We start from the raw sequence: 20,987 nt of genomic DNA on the forward strand, positions 1-20,987 counted from the left end.
GCCTCTCTCTCTCTCTCTCTCTCTCTCTCTCTCTCTCTCTCTCCTTCTCCATTGCTGTATTTTTTTGCAGTGCACTTGCTCGTGTTCTCAGATTTTGTCATCATCTCCGCTGCATATTCTGACATGGTATCAGAGCTCTAGGCTCTTGATAGATCTTGGGAATTGTGTGAGCAAGAGGGGGGCTGTTTTGTTGCTGATTGGTCAACTGTTTTGGACTGTTCGGGAAGAGAAGCAAGAGGAAGGCGGGCTGATTTGCTGGACAGCCCTTTGCAGGTTTAAGTTCTTCTTTTTTCCCACCCACCCACCCTTTTCAGCTACATCCCCGCAATGGTAGATTTACTTGAGATGGCTGAGAAGCATGTGAAGATCCCGACACTCTCCACGTTCCCAGTGGACCGTCAGTTGGACGGGAATAACTACGGCATCTGGAAGGTAATGATGGAATCTGTTCTGGAGTCTTGACCTTGCTGATTTCATTGTTGTCGGGCTTCCACGGCCGGAGGTAGAGGAAGGGGAGTTACCCTCGATTCAGAAGGACCGCGAGGCATAGGCACAGTTGTGGGATCGTGTCAATGCCAGGGTCCGCTCTTTCATCTTCCTCAACTGCACACCGCAGGTAATCAATCATATCAAGCATATGATGCTGGCCAGAGGTATATGGCAGCATTTGGCTTCTCTTTATAACAGGGTATCGTGCATGAAGAGGATTTCCTTGGAATTACAGATGCAGGTTATGAATCCTGCAAAGTCATCGACGATGCGAGAGCACATTAACAAGCTGCAGGCTCTTCGGTAGAAAGTTCTTCAGGCTGGGAAAGAGATATCATCAGAGGATATGGCCATCACATTGTTGTCGCATTTGCCCTCTCAGTACTTAGCTTTCTACTCTTCTTTGATTACCAGTGGCAGGCTCAGCACCATCACATGGGAGGAGCTTGTGCCCATGGTCTTGAACCAGGAGGAAAGATTCACGAACCTCCACAGGGTGGAGGTTCGGAGGCCTTAACTGGCCAACGGTCGAAAGGCCATAACAACAAGGGCAAAGGAAAGGTCATCGGAGAATTCTTCTAAGAAGATGTCCGACTAAGACCGCGAGAAACTAAAGGTAGAGAGGTCCTATAATGATTGTGGCGAGAAAGGCCACTATTGGAGGCAGTGTCCCAAGCAGAGCACCGAGAAGGGTGCCTAATCCTCAGCAACAACCGTGAAGACTCCAGCTTTTGTGCACATGGAGGTTATGGACACCGGTGTTTCATTTTCCTCATGCAGGGAGGTGGTTGGAGGACTCTCCGCTATGGATACTCGGGAGTGGATTCTAGACAGTGGTGCTTCCAGGCATATGACTCCTTCGCGTTCGGCTTTACAAGAACTCTACAGGTATTCTGGTCACATTCTTACTGGGGATACATCCACTATCTCAGTTCACAGTGAGGGCAGGTTGGAGATAGTTCCCGATGGTAGAGGGAGGAAGCATTCCTCCAAGGTATAGTATGTTCCGTTACTTGGTTTTCATCTGTTGTCAGTGCATCAGGTTTGCAAGACTGGCGTATGGGTGGAGTTTGATCAGCATTTTGTTGCTCTCCGGGACAAGGCAACATGCCAGGTAGTTTGGGAAGGTGGAGTGGAGAATGGAGTTTACAAACTTTCAGCACTCTCTCCTAGGTCCTCAGTTTTGTGATGAGTGGCAGTCTGGTAATGGCCACTTAAGTGTGGATACGCTGTAGGTGCAGGCTTTCCCAGACCAGATGGTGGATAGCTTGCTAGTTGATGGCAGCAGTTGGTAGGAACTTTCCAGTACAGATGTTGGTAGTTCTTGTGTTCGTCAGATAGAGAAAACTTTACAGGTAACCTATGCTCTGATGTCTCGTAGCATTCGGGACAAAGAAACTTCTGTAGTTGAGGAAGTTCTTTCCACGGGGACCTATTGGAAAGCTAGGCAGGTGGCAGTTGATTACTTGCAGAAGGAGGTGGATATTGCACATTCTCCAGGCCTTGTGGTTCCGGATTCAGAGGGGGTGGTTTACAGGTTTACGAAGGCCTTGAGTGGTCTTCCGCAGGTTTCCAGGACTTGGCATCCCACCGTAATAGGTGTTGATCCTTGTGAGCAGTATTATGCCTCTCTGACTCGGAAGCAGGATGGTTCATTGATTTGGTTGATGCATACCAGATTGAACGGGAGATTCCTGATGAGGCTGTTGAGCTCATGTTTGCAGAGGACTCTTTGGGAGGCAAGATTGTGTATCTTGTGGTTTCTGCAGCATGCGAAGGATCTTGGACTCTTTTACACAGGAGGGGGATTGATGGATGGAGTTAGACTCCACGGAGGGAGTGACTTAGATTGGGGAGGAGAGCCAGACACAAGGACCTTCACATCAGGCTACAGTTTTTCCCTTGGCTCAGGAGAAGTTTTATGGAGCAGTAAAAGGCAGCCATCTATTGCCTTGTCTTGGACAGAGGCAGAGTACCGGGCTGCTTGTGGTGCTGCTTTCAAGGTGGTGAGGTTGCAGAGGTTACTTGGCAGGATTGGGTTTTCCATTGGTGGAACCCATGGTCATCTAGAGGCATTTTGTTCGTGAAAAGATCATTGCTGATGACATCTTGCTAGAGTTCTGTTTAACGGAGGACAGTGCGGTGGACCTCTTCACAAAGTCTCTATCTTAGGCTTTGCTCCGGCGGCACTCTAGCTCCGTGGGGTTGGTTTCACATCCAGGAGTTGAGAGGGGGTGTTAGCAATCATCTCATGTCTGTACATATACACCAGGGTCTCTGTTGTGGGTGTGCCCGCCCGGATTAGGTGTTTTCTCATTTTTCCCCACTCTCCATATTTTCCCTATTTTTTCTGTTGTGGGAGGGTGTCCTATGTATGTCGGCTACCTTTGTATGCTGGCCGACTGTAGGACTCTGCATTCTGACATTGGCCGACAGCCCCTTGCCTCTCTCTGCTGCTGCTGGCCGAACTCACACGTGTGAAGGCCGACTGTCTGGTGCTGTGACGGACTAGAGATGTTGCAGTCGGGTGTCTACACAAGTGCTGTCAGCTGTCCTACTGCTGGCCGACTGCACATGTGGGGCCATATAAAATGGCCCCATGGGCCCCCACTTGTTGTATCATATTTTCGGGATTTTCTTGTGTATATAGAGCAGAGTTACACGCCTCTCTCTCTCCTTCTCCATTGCTGTATTTTTCTGCAGTGCACTTGCTCTCGTGTTCTCAGATTTTGTCATCATCTCCGTTGCATATTCTGACAAATATAGCCGTCATTTGGCTTGATTTAAGTTTCATTTAACTACATGGATTTCTTTATAAATGTGGTATGGGACATATTTGTTGAGTACCCTAGTAGTTAAAAAGGAACTTTAGCTTTTGTACAAGTTAAAGTTGTATAGACTAATGGAGATCAAATCCATTTACAATCAAGCTCTAAGCTATCATTGAGGACAATGATTCTTTTTGAAGGGGTGGGCATGTGTCTATCTTGTTCTTTAGCCATCCTTTTGAAGCAATGTGTGTTCGAGCTTCTTACAAAAGTTGCAGCTGGATGTTTTCCCTTTGCCTTTCGTCTTTGTGAACATGTCATTCTCTAGCTGGAATGCAACTTTTTCTTGTTTTGTGAGACGATGGCCTTCATCTATAAGAACGGCTATCATTTCATCATATAACATTTCTTGAGCCACCCAGTACAGTCAAGGTTTCGAAGTATTTTGAAGCCCTTCTATGACGGATAGAAGCATTGCTTGCACTATAGACCACTTGTGTGGTCCCCCCCTTCATATCATCTTCATCAACGTTTGCCTTTAGATTGAAGAATTGAGCCTAAATTGCTCAAGTGTTCTTCTAGGGTAGTACCTTTGTTCATTTTCAAATTCAAATACTTTTGCTTCAGAAAAACCTTAGAGCTATTTATTTTGTTACCAAAGAAATTCTCAAGTTTGTCCCATACCTCCCTTGGCTGATTTATGTGGTGGATGAGACTATCTGCAAGGCTAAGACCAATGAGTGCAAGTGCTTTGTCATTCTTGTCTTGCCAGATTCTGACTTCTTTTGGTTCCTTGTCGGTCCCCTTGACCACATTCCATAGTCCATTCCTCATTAGGAGAAGCCAAATCTTCGTCTGCTAGGTAGGAAAATTGGAGCCATTGAATTTTTCCAATGCAATGTTGCTTCTATTGATCTCCATGGCTCTTTAGGGACTCCAATTTGATGTAGGCTACCCGATTTTGGAAAAGTCCCAAACTATTGCTACTTCACAGGCTAATTTTTGAAAGGCCTAAATTTTGGTGAGCGCAAAGACTTCAATTAGACCATTTTCATCTGATTCATGGAAAAACTGAAAAAAGGAAGGCTTTTCAAAGGATCGAAGGCATCAATCCACTCCCACTCTCCTGGATCCCACTGAAGATATCTGATAGGACTACCACCATATAACCACAAACACCAAGAGCCATGAGTCACTATCTGAGGAGAAGGGTCAATGAACCAATGCTTTCCGAAGCGACCAACAATCCTCACTGGACTAAGCCTAGTATTTGGGATGATCTCCTCCATACTACATCTCCTCAATCTCCCACCATGCATGATAGAATAAATGAGGCAATCTGTATCCTCTTGGCCCAGGAGAGCAATGACTTGCAGAGATATGCCTATCCTCGAAAAAATTCCCAACCAACTCGGATGATAGTCTCCATGAAAGGTCCCAGAAAGCCACTCATGCGGAATAGCTACATCAATCTGATCAATACGAATGCAATAGTCCCTAAGATGCTGAGTGGATGCAACTCTCCAATCCTCCGGAAGACTCTTAAAGGTCTTCCAAGTAAGAACTCTGTATGCACATCTCTCCCATCGTGACCATTGCATATAACGAGATGCACCAAGTGGTCGACCAGCCTCATCCCTAATGAACTTGTTCCACATAATAGGTTGTCAGTCAGCCTCGTCCAAAGACCTAGGAAGCGTTTGTCGCAAAAAATATCTCATGCTTCTCCATGCTCTGACAATGGTTGCAATAAGAGGGGAAGATGGTGCCCTAATATCAGCCTTTGTGAACAAAAAATGTGTGCTGGGTATCCAGTCTCTCCCAACACCCTGGGTGTACATCTGGAAATCTGAGACAAGAAAAAATCCTTCCAAGGCTCAGTGCCTGGTAGAAAACCTCTGACCACAAGTTTTCAAAGCAACGCCCTGCACTGAACATCCAGATCGATAATATTCAAGCCCCCCTCTCTTTTGGGCTGAATAACTATGAGCCAAGGTACCCTGGTACGAGTGTCTGAGGTGCCATCCAAGCTCGACCAGAGAAAATTGCGGATCAATCTCCGCAATTGGCCAATGCACGCACGAGAGAAGCACCAACAAGAGGCAACAAACCAAGCTGAGGCAAGCAAAACCTGATTAGCCACCAAAGCTCTGGAGGCTAAATCTAATCTCCTGGAGCTCCAATGGAGGAGCTTCTTTTGGATACTCATAAGTACCGGAGCAAACTGCTGTGCAGGAGAAATATTAATCCCAACTTGGCATCCCAAATATCTAGCAATGCATCCTCTGCTGATCCAAGTAAAACCAAGCTCTGCACCCCAATCAACTCTCGGTGAATCACTAACCCAAAAACCAACAGATTTGTGCCAATTAATGAGTGCCCCTGTTGCCAAACAGAACCGCTCTAGTGCTACCCGGAAGGAACATAAGCATATATGTGAAGCCTCCAAGAGCAGGGCTGTGTCATCAGCTGACTCAGAGTCAACCAACTCCTCTTGACTACGAAGAGGCAACCTCAATCCCGAAATACCAGTAGTGGAGCGGAGAAAGATGCTCATGGTCTCTGCAACTATGATATATAATAAAGGGGCTAATGGGCAGCCCTGTCGTACTGAGCAAGACATCTGAAACCGCTCTCCTCTATCACCACAAGCAAGAACTCTACTGTGGGCATCACGATACATGCATGAAACTCCCTTGATCCATCTCTGAGAGAAGCCCATATGACTAAAGGAAGTCCCAATCCACTCTATCATAGGCCTTCTCAAAATCCAAGAGCAGAATGGCTAAGGGCTAATTGCTCGCTTTAGCCCATTCGACAGCCTCCCAAAACAAGAAAATGTTATCAAAGATGCTCCTGCCGTGTAAGAATCCATTTTGGGTATCATGAATAACATCTTGCAAATAGTAACAAATATATATATTGTACGCCTTTGGGTTAAGAATGATAATGGTAGATTATTGGCCAAGAGCGAGGTGGTGAAGGGAGTAAATGGAGGGTCAGAAGGGGATGGGTAGGGAGTGAAGGTGGCCAAGGGTGGGATAGGGTTAGTATGGTGCAATAGAGGGGGTGAAGAGGGGCAATGGTAACCTAGAGAGACAACTGGGCCTAGATGATAGGAGAGAGATAGGAGGGAGCTAAAGTGGGGGGGCGTGAAGGGGTGGGTAGAAGGGCACCGAGAAGGGGTGATGGTAAGATGGGAGAATGATGGTGGTAGAAGGGGGTGATATAGAGGGAACAAGAGTGTCAAGTGAAGCCCCATGTAAACGGCCGCCAATTACAAGGAGGGGCTGGCAAGCGGAATCTGTGAGCACTGACGTGGTCGGGGTGTAGAGAGGGAAGTGAAAGCTAGCGCACTGGTGTGGCAGTGTTGAGGATGATCAGAAGTGTGGTGCCGTACACGGACACCAGTGTGGGGCGCTTGGTATATGAAGACGGAACAATGTCCTGTTGGATAGGGGGAGTATGGGATGTCGTCGTTGTCGAGGATTCACCGTAGGTTTTTAAGGAGGGATCACCTACTCAGGGTGAAGTGTGAGTGTCTTGGGCATCGCCTTTGGAGACTACTTCCATTGCCAAACGAGTAGTGATTGGCTCTCCCCGGTCCACAACTTTGAAGTGCTTTGGCTGGTCATCACCTTGCACGGAGGTCTCTTGGTGCAGCTTGGTGATCTCCGCCATAAGGCATGTGAGGCCCTCTGCCAGCGTGCATCCGATCAAGTATTTGTGAGTCATCATGATAGGGCAAGACACCACCTTGTGTCGGTCATGAGGATAGTTTGGGGCTTGTTGGTGCCACATTTGCACCACGTATCCCTTGGTCCAAGGCATCCTCTAGCTTGGGCTCCCTCTTCCACAACTTGTGTCATGTGCATCCCGCACTTGGATGCCACGTGTGTTGGTCATGACCACTCCCGGCTAGTTCAAGTGTGAACACAGCTTACTCACAGGCACTTTTTCCCTGTGGACTGGACACAGGTTTTTTCCCGTGTGAACACACTTATGTGTGTTGGGCACCTTGCCCTAGGCTACTTTATGTACTCACATTGTACTTTCATATTATAATAGAGTACATCTTTTCCAGCACTCACGTTTCTCTGTGCTTGAGGTTGTGTGTATGTGTATGTGTGTGCAGGCTAGCTTCCCTCCTACCCAACATTGGTATCAGAGCTAGGGTTAGCATTAGGGTTTGCCCCCTGCTGCCCGTTAGAGCTTGAGCCTATTGCACACATCTGGAATTAGGGTTTTGCCTTCAGCCGTCCTACAGCCACCTTGCCGCTGCCCTTAGCCGCCTCTACCGGCCACCACTACTTTGTCCGTACGCCGTACTGTACGGCCCTTCCGCCGCCCTCAGCTGCAACACGCCGCTGCTGCCGCCGCCGCCCTTGTGCACTGACGCCGCCGTCGCCGTCGCCCTTGTGCGCCGTTGCCCCTGTATGCCCTAGATCTGCTTCGTGTCGCCCGGCCGCCCTAGATCTGCTTCGCGCCGCCTGCGCCGCTCCAGATCTCGCACCGCCCGTCCTCTGCACCTCAGATCTGGGCGCCCTGCGCCAATTGCAACAGTAGCCATCTGCGCCCGTACCTGCCTTGATGCCATCGCCGCCCTCAGCCGCCTGTGGCCGTACGACCGTGCTGCGCCGCCGTACGATCGTACCTGCGCTTGGGACGACTGTACCTGCAACTGTGCCTGCTTTGCACTGCCCAAAGCAATTTCAAATTCCATATCTGCAAGGTTTGACTTGAAACTGCACACATTGCCTGTTCAAATTTGGGGCTTTTTACAATTGAGCCTGCAATTGCAACATTGGCACACATTGGCATTGATTTCAGCAGATTTGGTGCATAATTGCACTAGAAATTTGGGGATTTTGCAGAAATTGACTCGATTTTGCAGAAATTGGCACTATTTGCAGGCAATTTTGGGTATTGCAAGCACATTTGGTTGGCATTGGAGCATTTCCCCCAAATTTTTTGGGAGTTACAGCATTATTGCAGCATTACTACTTGTTTGAACACACTTGTGAGACCACCATGTCTGGGAACACTGGTGATTTATTTGGTATGCTTTCGGTTGAGGATAAGTTGGATGGCACCAACTATCCTATGTGGGCATACATGATGAAACATGTACTTGTTGCAAAGAATTTGTGGGTTTATGTATCAGGGGCTGATGTCAAGCCCATTGCTCCTGCACGAGCAGCAAGTACTTCAAGAACCATTGATGCAAGTGATGATGTATCTTCAGGTGGTGCTACATCTTCTGCACCTTTGCCACCCACTCCAGAACAGCTCACATGGGATGCGAAGGATGCTCAGGCACATGCTTTGATTGCCCTTTCATGCAGAAGGCAGGTTATACCGCACATCCGTTCATGCACTTCTTCTAAGGGTGCATGGGATGTACTTGCTTCTTTGTATCAGGTTCGCAATGAGGCCCGTGTTGCCTATCTTCGCAAGAAGATTGAGTCTGAGCATATGGATGAGGGTGATTCAATGGACAAGTTGCTTACCCGCATCAAGGATTTGTGAGAGCAGCTCATCAATATTGATGAGGTCATTCTAGATGATTCACTTGTATCTCTAGTGCTTCAGGGTTTGCCAGAATCCTATCAGGGTTTTGCTACTACTCTTCGTCTACTCATGAAGGGTAATCCAAACTTGTATACCTTTGATGAGTTGGTGACTCTCTTACTGCAGGAGGAGCAGTCTCATTCTAATAGGACCACTATGCTTTCTGCTGATCAAGCATTTGGTGCCTTTGATCGAAACAAAGGTAAATTTGGGGCTTCATCTAGTGGTAAACCTAAGGTCAAACTACATGCCCATTCAGAATCTACCTCGTCTAAAGAGGGTGACAACAAGAAAAAGAAGAGATGCAACTATTGTAGAAAACCTGGCCATCTTATTGAGGAATGTAGGAAGCGCATTGAGAGTGAAAAGAAAAAGAAGCAGCAAGGTTTGGCTGCTACTGTGGACACTAAAGAAGAGGCAAACTTTGCTCATGAGGGATATGCATTAGTGGTTACATGCAGTTTGCCTGCTTCTTGCATGTCTATCTCAGCTGGAGATTGGTACTTTGACGGTGGTGCTTCTAAGCACATCACTTCTTGCAGAGATCTATTTGCCAATTTGCAGGATTCACCTCCAGGTGGCATAGTTATGTGTGCCAATGATGCCTCTTAATCCATTAAAGGCATTGGCAATGTGGAGCTAACAGCATGTAATGGGGATAGCTTTACTCTTTGTGACACTATATGTACCAAGCATTAAGAAGAATCTCATTTCTGTTTCAGCCCTTGCATTATCTGGGTTTAAGGTTCAGTTTTCTGATCATTGTTGCTCAGTGTATGACAGCAGAGATTCAGCTTCTCTTATGATTTCTGAGACATTATGTAATGGCTTGTATAAGCTTGATATGTATGACAGGAGTACTCATTCTCATGATGCTATGATTGCCTCCACCTCCCGTGTGTTGAGTGACACTGAGTTATGGCATGCTCGGTTTGGTCACCTGAACTTCCCATCTCTAGTACGCTTGCAAAAGCAAGGTATGGTGCATGAGCTTCCTCCTATGCAGGTTCCCTTCAAGCATGTATGTGAAGGATGCATCCTTCACATACGCTTGCAAAAGCAAGGTATGGTGCATGAGCTTCCTCCTATGCAGGTTCCCTTCAAGCATGTATGTGAAGGATGCATCCTTGGAAAGATGCACAGGAATTCCTTTCCTAAAGATGGGGCTATGAGGGCTGTCCGACCATTACAGCTTGTTCATAGTGATCTTTGTGGCCCCATGAGGGCTCCATCTTTTGGAGGACACTTGTACTTCATCACATTCATTGATGACTACACTCGGTTTTGTTGGGTGTATGGTTTAAAAATGAAGTCAGGTGCCTTTGCAGCTTTCAGAGACTTCCGTCCCATGGTTGAAAATGCTTGTGGACACAAGCTTGTCACATTGCGTACAGATCGAGGGGGGGGAATATTTGTCAAATGAGTTCACAGCTTACATGGAGTTACATGGTATTTCTCATCAGTGTACTACCCCCTATACTCCTCAGCAAAATGGAGTTGCAGAGAGACGTAATCGTACACTTATGGAGATGGCACCGTGCATGTTCAAAAGCAAGGATCTGCCCAGTAAGTTTTGGCTTGGGGCGGTTATGTGTGCCAATTATGTGCTTAACCGTTGCCCCATTAAAGCCTTGAAATCTATGACTGCCTATGAGGCATGGAATGGCAGGATTCCAGTGGTGACTCATATGAGAGTCTTTGGGTGTTTGGCATATATGCATGTGCCCACACAACAAAGACATAAGCTTGATGCAAAGGCAATCAAATGCATTTTCATTGGTTATAGTACTGAGAGTAAAGGATACAGACTCTATGTGCCTAATACAGGCAAGATCATTGTGTCTAGAGATGTTATCTTTGACGAATATGCATCTCAACCACTTGTCTCATGTACCAAATAGCCGTCTATTGGGCCGGAAGATGTCTTTGATACTTTGTTGCCTTTATTCAATTCAAATGTGGACAATGTAGAGCCAGTTTCAGCTCATTTACAGCCACCTATGCCTGCTGAAAACCAGCAAATTCAGCAGCTGAACTTGCCCCAAATTGATCCTGAAATGCCTCAGATTGATCAGGATACCTTGGGTGATGCATTGACTGTTCCTAGATGGCTGGTTGACACTTTGCGTGATAGCAAACAGTCTACATTTATGCCAGGTCGTACACGTGCTGCTTCTCGCCATGCATCTTCACATTATGTGGATACAACTCTTGGTGTGCCACTGCTTGTAATGAGGAACCCATATCTCATGTTGATGCATTGGAGGATGACCATTGGGTGGCAGCCATGCGTTCGGAGTTGGACTCCATTGACAAAAACGTTACTTGGGAGTTATGTGACTTGCCCCCGGGCAAGCGAGCTACTGACACAAAATGGGTTTTTTAAACTTAAGCGTAAGCCTGATGGTTCAGTCGATGACCATAAGGCTTGCCTGGTCGCCAAAGGGTATGCCCAACGTGAGGGCATTGACTATGAGGAAACCTTTGCTCCCACTGCACGTATGACTACCATACGTACTGTTATTGCATTGGCTGCCCACAAGCAGTGGCATGTACATCAGTTGGATGTTAAAACTGCTTTTTTGAATGGTGATTTGCAAGAGGAAGTTTATGTGTCTTAGCCTCCTGGCCTTGTTCAAAAAGGTGCAGAAAATAAAGTATGCCGTTTACATAAAGCACTATATGGTCTTAAACAGGCCCCTCGTGCTTGGTACCACAAAATTCATACATACTTGACTGCCGAAGGGTTTTTGAATAGTTCAACTGAGAGTACACTTTATGTACGCCACATTGGGAACAATGTTCTCATCCTTATTCTTTATGTGGATGACATGCTCGTCACTGGCCCTGAAGAGGGTGATATTTCAGCTTTTAAAGCTGATTTGCAGCATGCATTTGATATCACAGACATGGGGCATTTACATTACTATTTGGGCATACAGTTTATACCTTTTGAGGGTGGTATCACGTTATCTTAGTGCAGATATGTTGCGCAGCTCCTTGAGCATTTTCACGACATATTGTAAACCTGTTTCTACTCCTATGGAACCAGGTCTAAAACTGTCACTTGAGCATGCTGGTGAGCCTTTTGATGTTGCCACATATCAGCAAGTTGTGGGATGCCTTATCTACTTATGCTCTACTCGTTTGGACATACAGTATGCTGTTTCCCAGTTAAGCAGATTCATGCATTGTCCGAGCACTATGCATTGGCAAGCGTGTAAGCCTGTCTTTCGCTATCTCAAAGGCTCTGCAAACTTTGCCTTGTTTTATGGCAATTCTTCTACACTATGCTTGCTTGCATTTACAGACAGTGATTGGGCAGGTTGCTATGACACACGAGTGTCAACCAGTGGTAATTGTTTTCTTCTTGGTGACTCATGCATCTCATGGCTCAGTAAGAAGCAGCCTACAATGGCCACTTCTAGTTGTGAAGCTGAATACAGGGCAGCCTTTACAGCTACTGTGGAATGTGTTTGGCTACGACGCCTTCTAGCCGATCTTGGTGTTGGACAGCAGTCCCCTACCACCATTTACACTGACAGTCAGAGTGCTTTGGCAGTTTCACGAAACCCAGTATTTCATGCCCGCACAAAGCATATTGAGGTTCACTATCATTATGTCAGGGAAAGGCTCCATGCAGGAGAGATTGACTTGGCTTATGTGTCTACACATGCCAATATAGCAGATGGGTTTACAAAGCCTCTTTTGAGGGAAAAGTTTGAAGCTTTCCGCGAAGCTTTAAGCTTACAGCCTTTTCCAGGGTAGTCTGCTACACCGTGTCCCCGTTCACACCATTCACTTGAGGGGGGTTTGTTGGTCATGACCACTCCCGGCTAGTTCAGGTGTGAACACAGCTTACTCACATGCACTTTTTCCCTGTGAACTGGACACAGGTTTTTTCCCCCGTGTGAACACAGTTATGTGTGTTGGGCACCTTGCCCTAGGCTACTTTATGTACTCACATTGTACTTTCATATTATAATAGAGTACATCTTTTCCAACACAGTTATGTGTGTTGGGCACCTTGCCCTAGGCTACTTTATGTACTCACATTGTACTTTCATATTATAATAGAGTACATCTTTTCCAGCACTCTCACGTTTCTGTGTGCTTGAGGTTGTGTATGTGTATGTGTGTGCAGGCTAGCTTCCCTCCTACCCAACAACGTGGTCATATCTATACAAAACGTGCAGGTCTTATAGTCGTAACTGGCCCTTTGTGAGCCTCTGTCTGGGACAAGTCAGCCAGGGATCCATTATAGAGGGTCATGGTCAGGTGTGCATGTCCCACACGTTTATCACCCTCTGGAATGATGTAGAGGCGTACCGGGCATTTATTAGGCTTCCAACCGGATGCACGGGCACCAAGGTTAGGTCGGGAGATGGACCCTTTAGGGGTCTTCCTCAAAGACAGCCATGGAAGGGCTGTCCAAGAGACACCTAGACACTTGGGACAGCATTGGTGGATCCTATGCATCCCTGTTGGCTAGCAGAAGTCTTATCAGCCACTAGAAGTCCTTTTGGCTAGCAAAAGCCAGTTAGTTACAAACCCTGTCGGCGAGCACAAAGGATCACATGTGTGAAATGCGCCACATTTATTGCTGATTTATGCAAGTTGTGGGCTGCTGAAAACATGCTGATAGCCTCATAAGCAAACCAACTAGCATGTTCTAGGCGTATATAAGCATTGGGCAGCATTAAGCATAAACCATCTCATAATCTGCAAGTGCTGAAAGTCCAAGGGCTAAAGACAAGCCAAGTGAAGGGCCAAAGCAAGGTGGAAAGGCGTAGATCTTGGGATTAGTCTTCAGGCTGAAAGACATCTCAGCCAAGGGAGCTCTCGAAGTCAAGGCAATTCATAGCCAAAACTCCGCTGCATGACATAATGTCGCATTAGTGTATAAGAAAAAGCACAAATGGCACTTAAAGAAGAAGAATCAAAGCACCAAGCACAAAGTGGCAGTAAGAAGAACCAAGTCCACATCAAAGAACGTGACAAAGAGCCAAGAGTCAAGCCAAAGAGAAAAGACCAAAAGCCAAGAAGCATTCAAAAATGTGAAGATGGACACGACATCTACAATGGAGAAGAAAGAGAAGCAGCAAAAGCCTCGCATCAAAAATTCATCTCACTACCCATTTCTTAAACAAAAACTTGTTGTAAAAAAACCTACTTCGATACAAATGTAAAACACTCGATCACCAGAGAGTAGCCAAAGTAGCACCATGAGGGAGTGAAAATCAACTCAACCATCTCTAAAATAACCTCTGAGCTAGAGAGTAATCAAGCCAAAGAGCCTTTGAGTTACCCAGCTAAGTTAGAAATGAGGAGGGCTGAAAATATGTTATAAAACTTACATCTAATCACCTTGCAATAGCCTAAGAAAATGGCACCAAGGGGGGTGTTGAGAAATGTGGTGCCATTGAGCACAAAGAAAAGGTTAGGAGTGAGTAAGGTACAAGGCCATCTAGCAAGTTGCCACATCATCAAAGCTAATTTATGCCACATGAGCTCCCAAGTAACTTAGTAGCCACCCTATGTAAGAGGGGCACCTTCAAGCAATGTAAACACAATCAACTCATCTCAAGCAATATCAAGTAAGTCCATTTGGTTGAATATCTTGTTCATCTCTTTTTAGTTATTCTTTACTCTTGCTCATGTTATCTTAATCATGTTTAGCATTTGCTTTAATCCACCTTAGCTTAAGCCTAGTCTTGATCCATGTTTCTCAACAAGAGTGTGTGTTGGGCATGCAAGAAAATAAACTACTAACACAAACTAAGGACAGAGGAATTCTTGATGTTCACAAGAGCCTCCAACACGATTGCCAAATTTTTAGCGTGCCTGTAACAAACCTGGTTGCCCAGTACTAGCATGCTAAGTGGTGATGCGGTGGTGTCATAGGGTTCACTCCAGGACCGTATACCCTCGGGACTTGTCACACAGCTACAGAGATGTGCAACTTCTCTGCCCTGTGTTAAAGAGGCAAAGATCAGCTCTATGGCAAAGAGGCTCGAGTATCATCAGGTCAAGCAGGCTTTAGGAGGAATTTCTCCACCTTGGATCATATCTTTACTCTACGATCCATCATAGAGGAGGCTGGATTTTCGCAAAGCTTTTGATACCATCCCCCAATCCTGCCCATTAGAATGTTTGTAGGAGGTGTAGCAACCACACGACATGAATTTGGGTGTGATGGTGCTATACGAGACAGGGATTGGCTGAGTTCGTGCACCAAGTGGTCGGACTTCTGGGGAGTCTGACCTTTGTGGGTCCTTGTTTTTGCATGATCACTAGCCACTAGCCAGAGGTCATGCCTCCCTAGCGCGTCTAGAGAGGTTGTAACTTGGTTGAACACAATGCTCATCAATACACTTTAATACACTAAGATTTAATGGACAATGTGCTCAATACAATAAGTAATTTGCTGAATTGACAAGACATGCACAATGAGCTGGAACGGCCGGCCCCTCCCTCAAATAAAGTATATTGATCTTGGGAGAATCAAGTACATAGTGTCGTGGGCATTTCTAACCAGATTTCCATACCAATGCATATGAACCCAGTATTGCAAACAATGTGGTTGTTGATGTAGACTTGCAACTCACACTACCCTCTCAAGAGCCCATGTTTCCTTCCATTTGCTCTCTATTGTTCCACCAACACATGGTAGCAATAATATGCAAGAGAGCACGTAGGACAAGAGAACACTATATAGTGTATGTGAACATGGAGTCCTGCTCCTCCCTCTTGCTACTTGCTTCCATATTTAAGCATCAAAGCTTACCAATTGCAAGTTGAGTCGATGATAGCGAAAGTCTTCCCGATGCCCTCCATCTCATCAGCACCATCATTTCATTGAGTGGTGGTGGCAAGAAATATATTCTTGATGCTCAGTTTGGAACCAAGTTTGTGGTCTGTGGTCACCCCTATAGTCCTACAACAATGGGTGACCTCGGTTGATAACTATACATAAACATAAATGGGCTACTGCTATAAGCAAACTCCTCCTGTGGAGGATATGTTTCCCACTTAGACTGTCTCTTGGAGACATTCGCCCTCAGCATATCCTCCATCATTATCCTCACCAGCATGGAACTCGGAGGTAGTCGACTAGTTTGATGCACACGGCCTCTAGACGCTAGACGGACCGTATCTCCCCCATTTCCAGTATTGATTGGACTCTCCATTCTTGGACCTCTCATGGCAAGAGATCAACCGAATCATCCGGTTGGATCTAGTGCAGCTTTACATTCATCAGACACGGGTGTTTCCTTCCTCCGAGGTCATCATGAAAACCCAGTTTTACAGGGACTACTACTTGAGAGTCTCTGAGGATGGTTTCATTGTGATCCCCGAGTTACATACAGATCCATATGTCACATGCCATGCATTTAGTGATTGGCCAACTCAAGGTGTCTTCTCACCACCTTAGAGTTGAGAGTGGCAGAGCTGATGATACCCCACACGAGGATCGGATATGCAGAGTATGCCCCACAGGACAGGTGGAAGATGAGGTGCACTACACGCTTAGCTGCAAAGCCTACTATTAGAGAGATGGGGAGATTCCGCTGCCTCTGCCGTGAGAGGTTTGGTCCACTTGCACAGTTGATATAGTTTGATGATCAGATATGCCTGGGCATGTACTTACTGGAACTCAGATGTCAATGGGATGCATTATCGAGACAGCATATCGAGAGACAGACCCAATATGATATTTCCTAGAGGATCATTACAGATTTCTTCAATCATCATGCATCCACATCACAGCCCACTGCCCACACAAGTGGTCCTGTCCTTTGCCGTAGAGGGTTCCTCAGTGATAGAGCTTGATCTATTTTGCGGGTCAGATGTCCCTGATCTATAGCACCACGATCACCACCCTCCACTGGACAGATGCAGATATAGGAGTTTCTTCGATGCTATGACATGCTTCCATCACAGAGGCCAGATGGTCCATATTATTGGCTGAGGAGGGCATCATTATTAGTTGATCGTGGCTAGTTTCTCCCGTACAGGGTCACATACTGATATCACATCTACACTAGCTGCAGTTGTTTCTCTGAGTTACATTTTCCATGGTTAAGTATATCCTTGTATCAGTGATGGTCTCATAGACCCTCAGGATATTTTGTAGACGTTAATATTACTTTCTTCTTTCTTCCTTCTTTCTCTAGTCAATTTTGCCTTTCACATATGTTAGTACAATTGCCATTCTTTATTCCCTTCTCTGTGTGCGCGTGCGCATGTGTTCTTGCCTGATGTATTTTCTCTTGAGTGTTTATCGTTATGATTCGTGACCATCATCTAGCCGTATCTGCTTCCAAGAAAATATAGAGACCAACTTCAGTTGGTAATTAAGCATGAATCAATTTCTTAACAGTTGAACTATTATGCAAACTTCAGTTGGTAATTAAGCATGAATCAAATTCAGTTGGTAATGAAACTTCAGTTGGTAATGAAGCATGAATCAATTTCTTAACAGTTGAACTATTATGCAAACTTATGCAGTTATGATCTTTTAAAGTAATTAATCACAGGAACTAAATGTTCATTCTGTATTTTGCACTGCAGGTTACCTCATGGCTTTCATTGGTTCATTCCTGAGCATGCTTTTGGTGGGTTGTGTGAATAAACATAAAAATTTGCTATTTTTCTTCGGGCTTTTCTTCTTTTCATTGCATGACAAATTTTGCATTCAAAGCTGTTATGAAGCCCTTATGACTCATTATTTGTTTGCCCTACAGTGTTTGATTTTTCCTGCTGCATGCTTCCTAAAGCTTGTGGGAAACAGAATCACCATATTACAGGTACTCTCTCTTTATCCACTGCTTTTGACATGCTCGCAATCGTCATAGCTTTTCTTTTCAGGTATTCATGAACTTTACATATATTGACATTCAGAACTCCATAATTTTGAATTTGTGAAGCCTGAAAAAAACACCATTCTAGAGCAAGTTTTCCTGCCTTTTGCCCCATACCACAAATGCAGAAAGAAACATTGAATGAATCCTTCAATTGATAGAAATGTGTAGTAAAATATCATACCTGCTTTAAATCTTTGATAAAACGTTGTATTTAACTAAAAATAATAATTTATCCGGGTATCTGGTGCAGAAATTGTTTTGTGTGGTCATCATCCTTATTGGTGTGGTATGCTGCATCACTGGGACATACTCCTCGGTTCTTGGAATCATTGAGAGCCTCACTAGTTGATGAGAACGATTGGGGAAAGCTTCAAAGATAGAGGTGAATCTATCAGCAGTTGAAAAAAGAGGGAAATATTAATAAAAAAGCTTTCCTTATGTGAATAATATGATCTGTAATCTACAGCAAGCTTGGTTTTGTTTGGATGAGGTGATGAGAGCTCCAACCTTGGGGTTAGTAGAGAATGACACATTTTAATGCAGAGGTGTGAATGTTTTCAAGGTTATAATGTAGCACCTCTATGCCTACCAAGTCAAGTACCCCCCCATGGAGCAGCACTAACTCCAAGAGAACTTTATTTTCTGTTTTAAAGGCTAGATTCTTTTTGTTTTTGGAACTTCTATGGTTTGGTACCAGTGTGATTGTGTAGGTGGGGATTTAGGTACAAGTCCCCCTTGGTCATGGGAAAGGAAGGGACTGATGGGCCTCTACTACTCTCTTGGATATAGTTTGTGGTTGCTTTAGGGGCTAGTGTTTGGCATGTTCATGGGAAAGGGACTGTTGGGGTTACAGTCCCCTCTACTACTCTCGTGGATGTAGTTTTGTAACAATTGTGGTTGCTTTAGGGTCTAGTGTTTGGCATGTTCTTGCTATATGATCTATCATACATTATAAGTGTGTGTGGCATGCTCTTGCTTTGTGATCTACCATAAACTGTTTTTGATTGCAGTATCATTTTTAACTTTTTGATTTGATAGAATGGATTTAGATGTATGCCATTTGAAGAGCTGTTGCGTTTATCCTAAGCGTACATCACTTTCAATGCAAGATTGTACGCCTGTAAGGGGGTTTGAGTTTCTTATACCTTGGTAGAACAATTGTCATTAGGTACCTACCTCTTGGTTAGAATGCACAACCTCATGATGGCAAAAATCGCAAGAGTTGGTCTCGCATGCCGTTGTCTCCTTTATTGAGGTTATGAATCCGATGGGTGAGGAGCAATATGGATGAAGGACCTATGTGGGATCGTTCACTCACACCACCTTATTCACTCTCTCGCTCATGAGGAATGAAACTAGGAAGAGAGCAGAGGCAAAGAAGAAGAAGAAGAAGATAGCTCTTAAATGCCATTCCATCTCTTAACTCACACATTACCACCCTAGCAAGAGATTGTTGAGGGTTGCAAGTTTAAAAAAGAAGAAGAGAGAATTAAGTTTTTGCATAATGTTCTTACCTTGCTTGTGCACTCAAGAGAGATGAAATGGTTGCAGCACTATGCAACTCTCAAATTTGAAGATCTCTCTCTCTCTCTCTCTCTTACACACACACACACACACACACACACACACACACACATTTTTTTTTGGGACGAAAACCATGCTTCCCTTAACAATGACTTATGTACAATATAGGAGATAGGCGCAAGATAAGTCCATCTTCAATGAACTTTAGAAGTAGTGAAAAAGCACCCTGAATTAGCTAAAAGCTATGTCCTCGAACTGTAAGCAATCATGGAGGGATTGCCAAATTTATCTTAAAGTAAGCATATGTCTCTAGAGGTGTCTACCCAAACAAAGCATTGTTTCTCATCTTCCTCCATATCGTCCATAGAGTCCAATATCTACTCTCTCTCTCTCTCTCTCTCTCTCTCACACACACACACACACACACACACACACACCTTTTTTTAGGTGAAAACCTCGCTTCCCTTAACAATGACTTATGTACAATATAGAAGATAGACTCAAGGTAAGTCCATCTTCAAAGAACTTCATAAGTAGTGAAAAAACATTTCGAATTGGCTAAAAGCTATGTCCTCCAACTATAAGCAATCATGGAGGGATTGCCATAAATTTATCTTAAAGTAAGTATATGTCTCTAGAGGCGTCTACCCAAACATAGCATTGTTTCTCATCTTCCATATTGTCCATAGAGTCTAATATCTATTCCATAGAAAGAAAACATCAAAATCAAGAGAGTTGGGCACACTAGTCCCCAATATCCAAAATTGCTTTCCATTTCGTGTGCTTAGAAAGCAGCATGTGATACCATCGGCGAATAGTGGAAGAAACTCCCTTGTCTCCAAACAATGCCATAACAGATGTATAATTTTAAAATGAGCTCCACATCTGTAGCATGTGGCTCCAGCTATTCCTCTTTTAGTGAGCATCTTTGTAACATGGAGGATACCCACTAAACAACGCCAAAGAAATAATCTTTGCTTTAAAGGCAGCTTACTGTTCCATATACCTCGAAGGTGTTTTTCCTACCATCTTTCACTCTTTTGCATATCCCATAGAGTGTTGCATGTGCGTGAATCCAAGGTGGTGGAAGAAAATGGTTATACATGCTAACTGCAATTATCTTATCCAAATATAATCCCCAAGCATTGCCAGTTTGCCCTTTCACTTTCGAGTCATGCAGCCTATCATTTTTAGCAAGTGGAGGCAATGGTTCATATGGTTGCAGTAACCTTTTAACCTTCCTCCAAATTGGTCTATGATGCAAACCCAAGTTATTCTCATTGCATGCCTGAGGATAGCACATTATTTGTATTATCTACAACATCCTATAGTGTGCGTATACCCAAGGATGCCAAAAAGCATGGCTTACATGGCTCTTGCACAGCTAGCGATTCTACAAACAAACAGGACTAGTGCAGACTTTCTAGTCACATAGAGTTACTGAAGAATCATGTCCCACCCATTTGAGGTCTTCAATGCAATCTTGCACCATTCTTAATGGTAGCTTTTTAAGCTAAAACATGGTAGTGAATATTGAGAATATTCAAACCACCATTCTTCTTTGCGAATAAACATAATTGCATCGCAACATAGTCTCAAGGCTTTTTTTATTTATCTTAGTCCTCCAAAACAATTCTAAAGCTTCATACATGAAATCATGCAAATCTTTCTTTCTCCAAATCATAGTTGTTTCTCGTATCGCTACGAACCCATTCGTACTGTACGGTACCGTACGATTTCGTTCGGTGCGAGTTTTTTTTCCCCCACC

At 44.7% G+C, this 20,987-nt stretch overlaps 1 protein-coding gene across 2 annotated transcripts in view; it reads left to right on the plus strand.

Annotated features, from left to right (window-relative positions):
* The window catches only part of LOC147626883 (amino acid transporter AVT1C-like), an 81,981-nt gene extending 63,326 nt beyond the window's left edge, over window positions 1-18,655 (plus strand). For both annotated transcript variants that reach the window (XM_086815427.1, XM_086815426.1), the window contains 3 exons: window positions 17,403-17,446; window positions 17,576-17,638; window positions 17,946-18,655. In XM_086815427.1, coding sequence (XP_086671553.1) covers window positions 17,403-17,446; window positions 17,576-17,638; window positions 17,946-18,028 — 190 coding nt within the window. In that variant the 3' untranslated portion in view covers window positions 18,029-18,655. The remainder of the gene's footprint in view (window positions 1-17,402; window positions 17,447-17,575; window positions 17,639-17,945) is intronic.
* Window positions 18,656-20,987: the final 2,332 nt, after the last annotated feature.

The sequence above is a fragment of the Cibotium barometz genome, chromosome 21, assembly GCF_041138505.1.
Source record: "Cibotium barometz isolate CiBa-2024 chromosome 21, ASM4113850v1, whole genome shotgun sequence".
In the NCBI taxonomy this organism is placed as follows: Eukaryota; Viridiplantae; Streptophyta; class Polypodiopsida; order Cyatheales; family Cibotiaceae; genus Cibotium; species Cibotium barometz.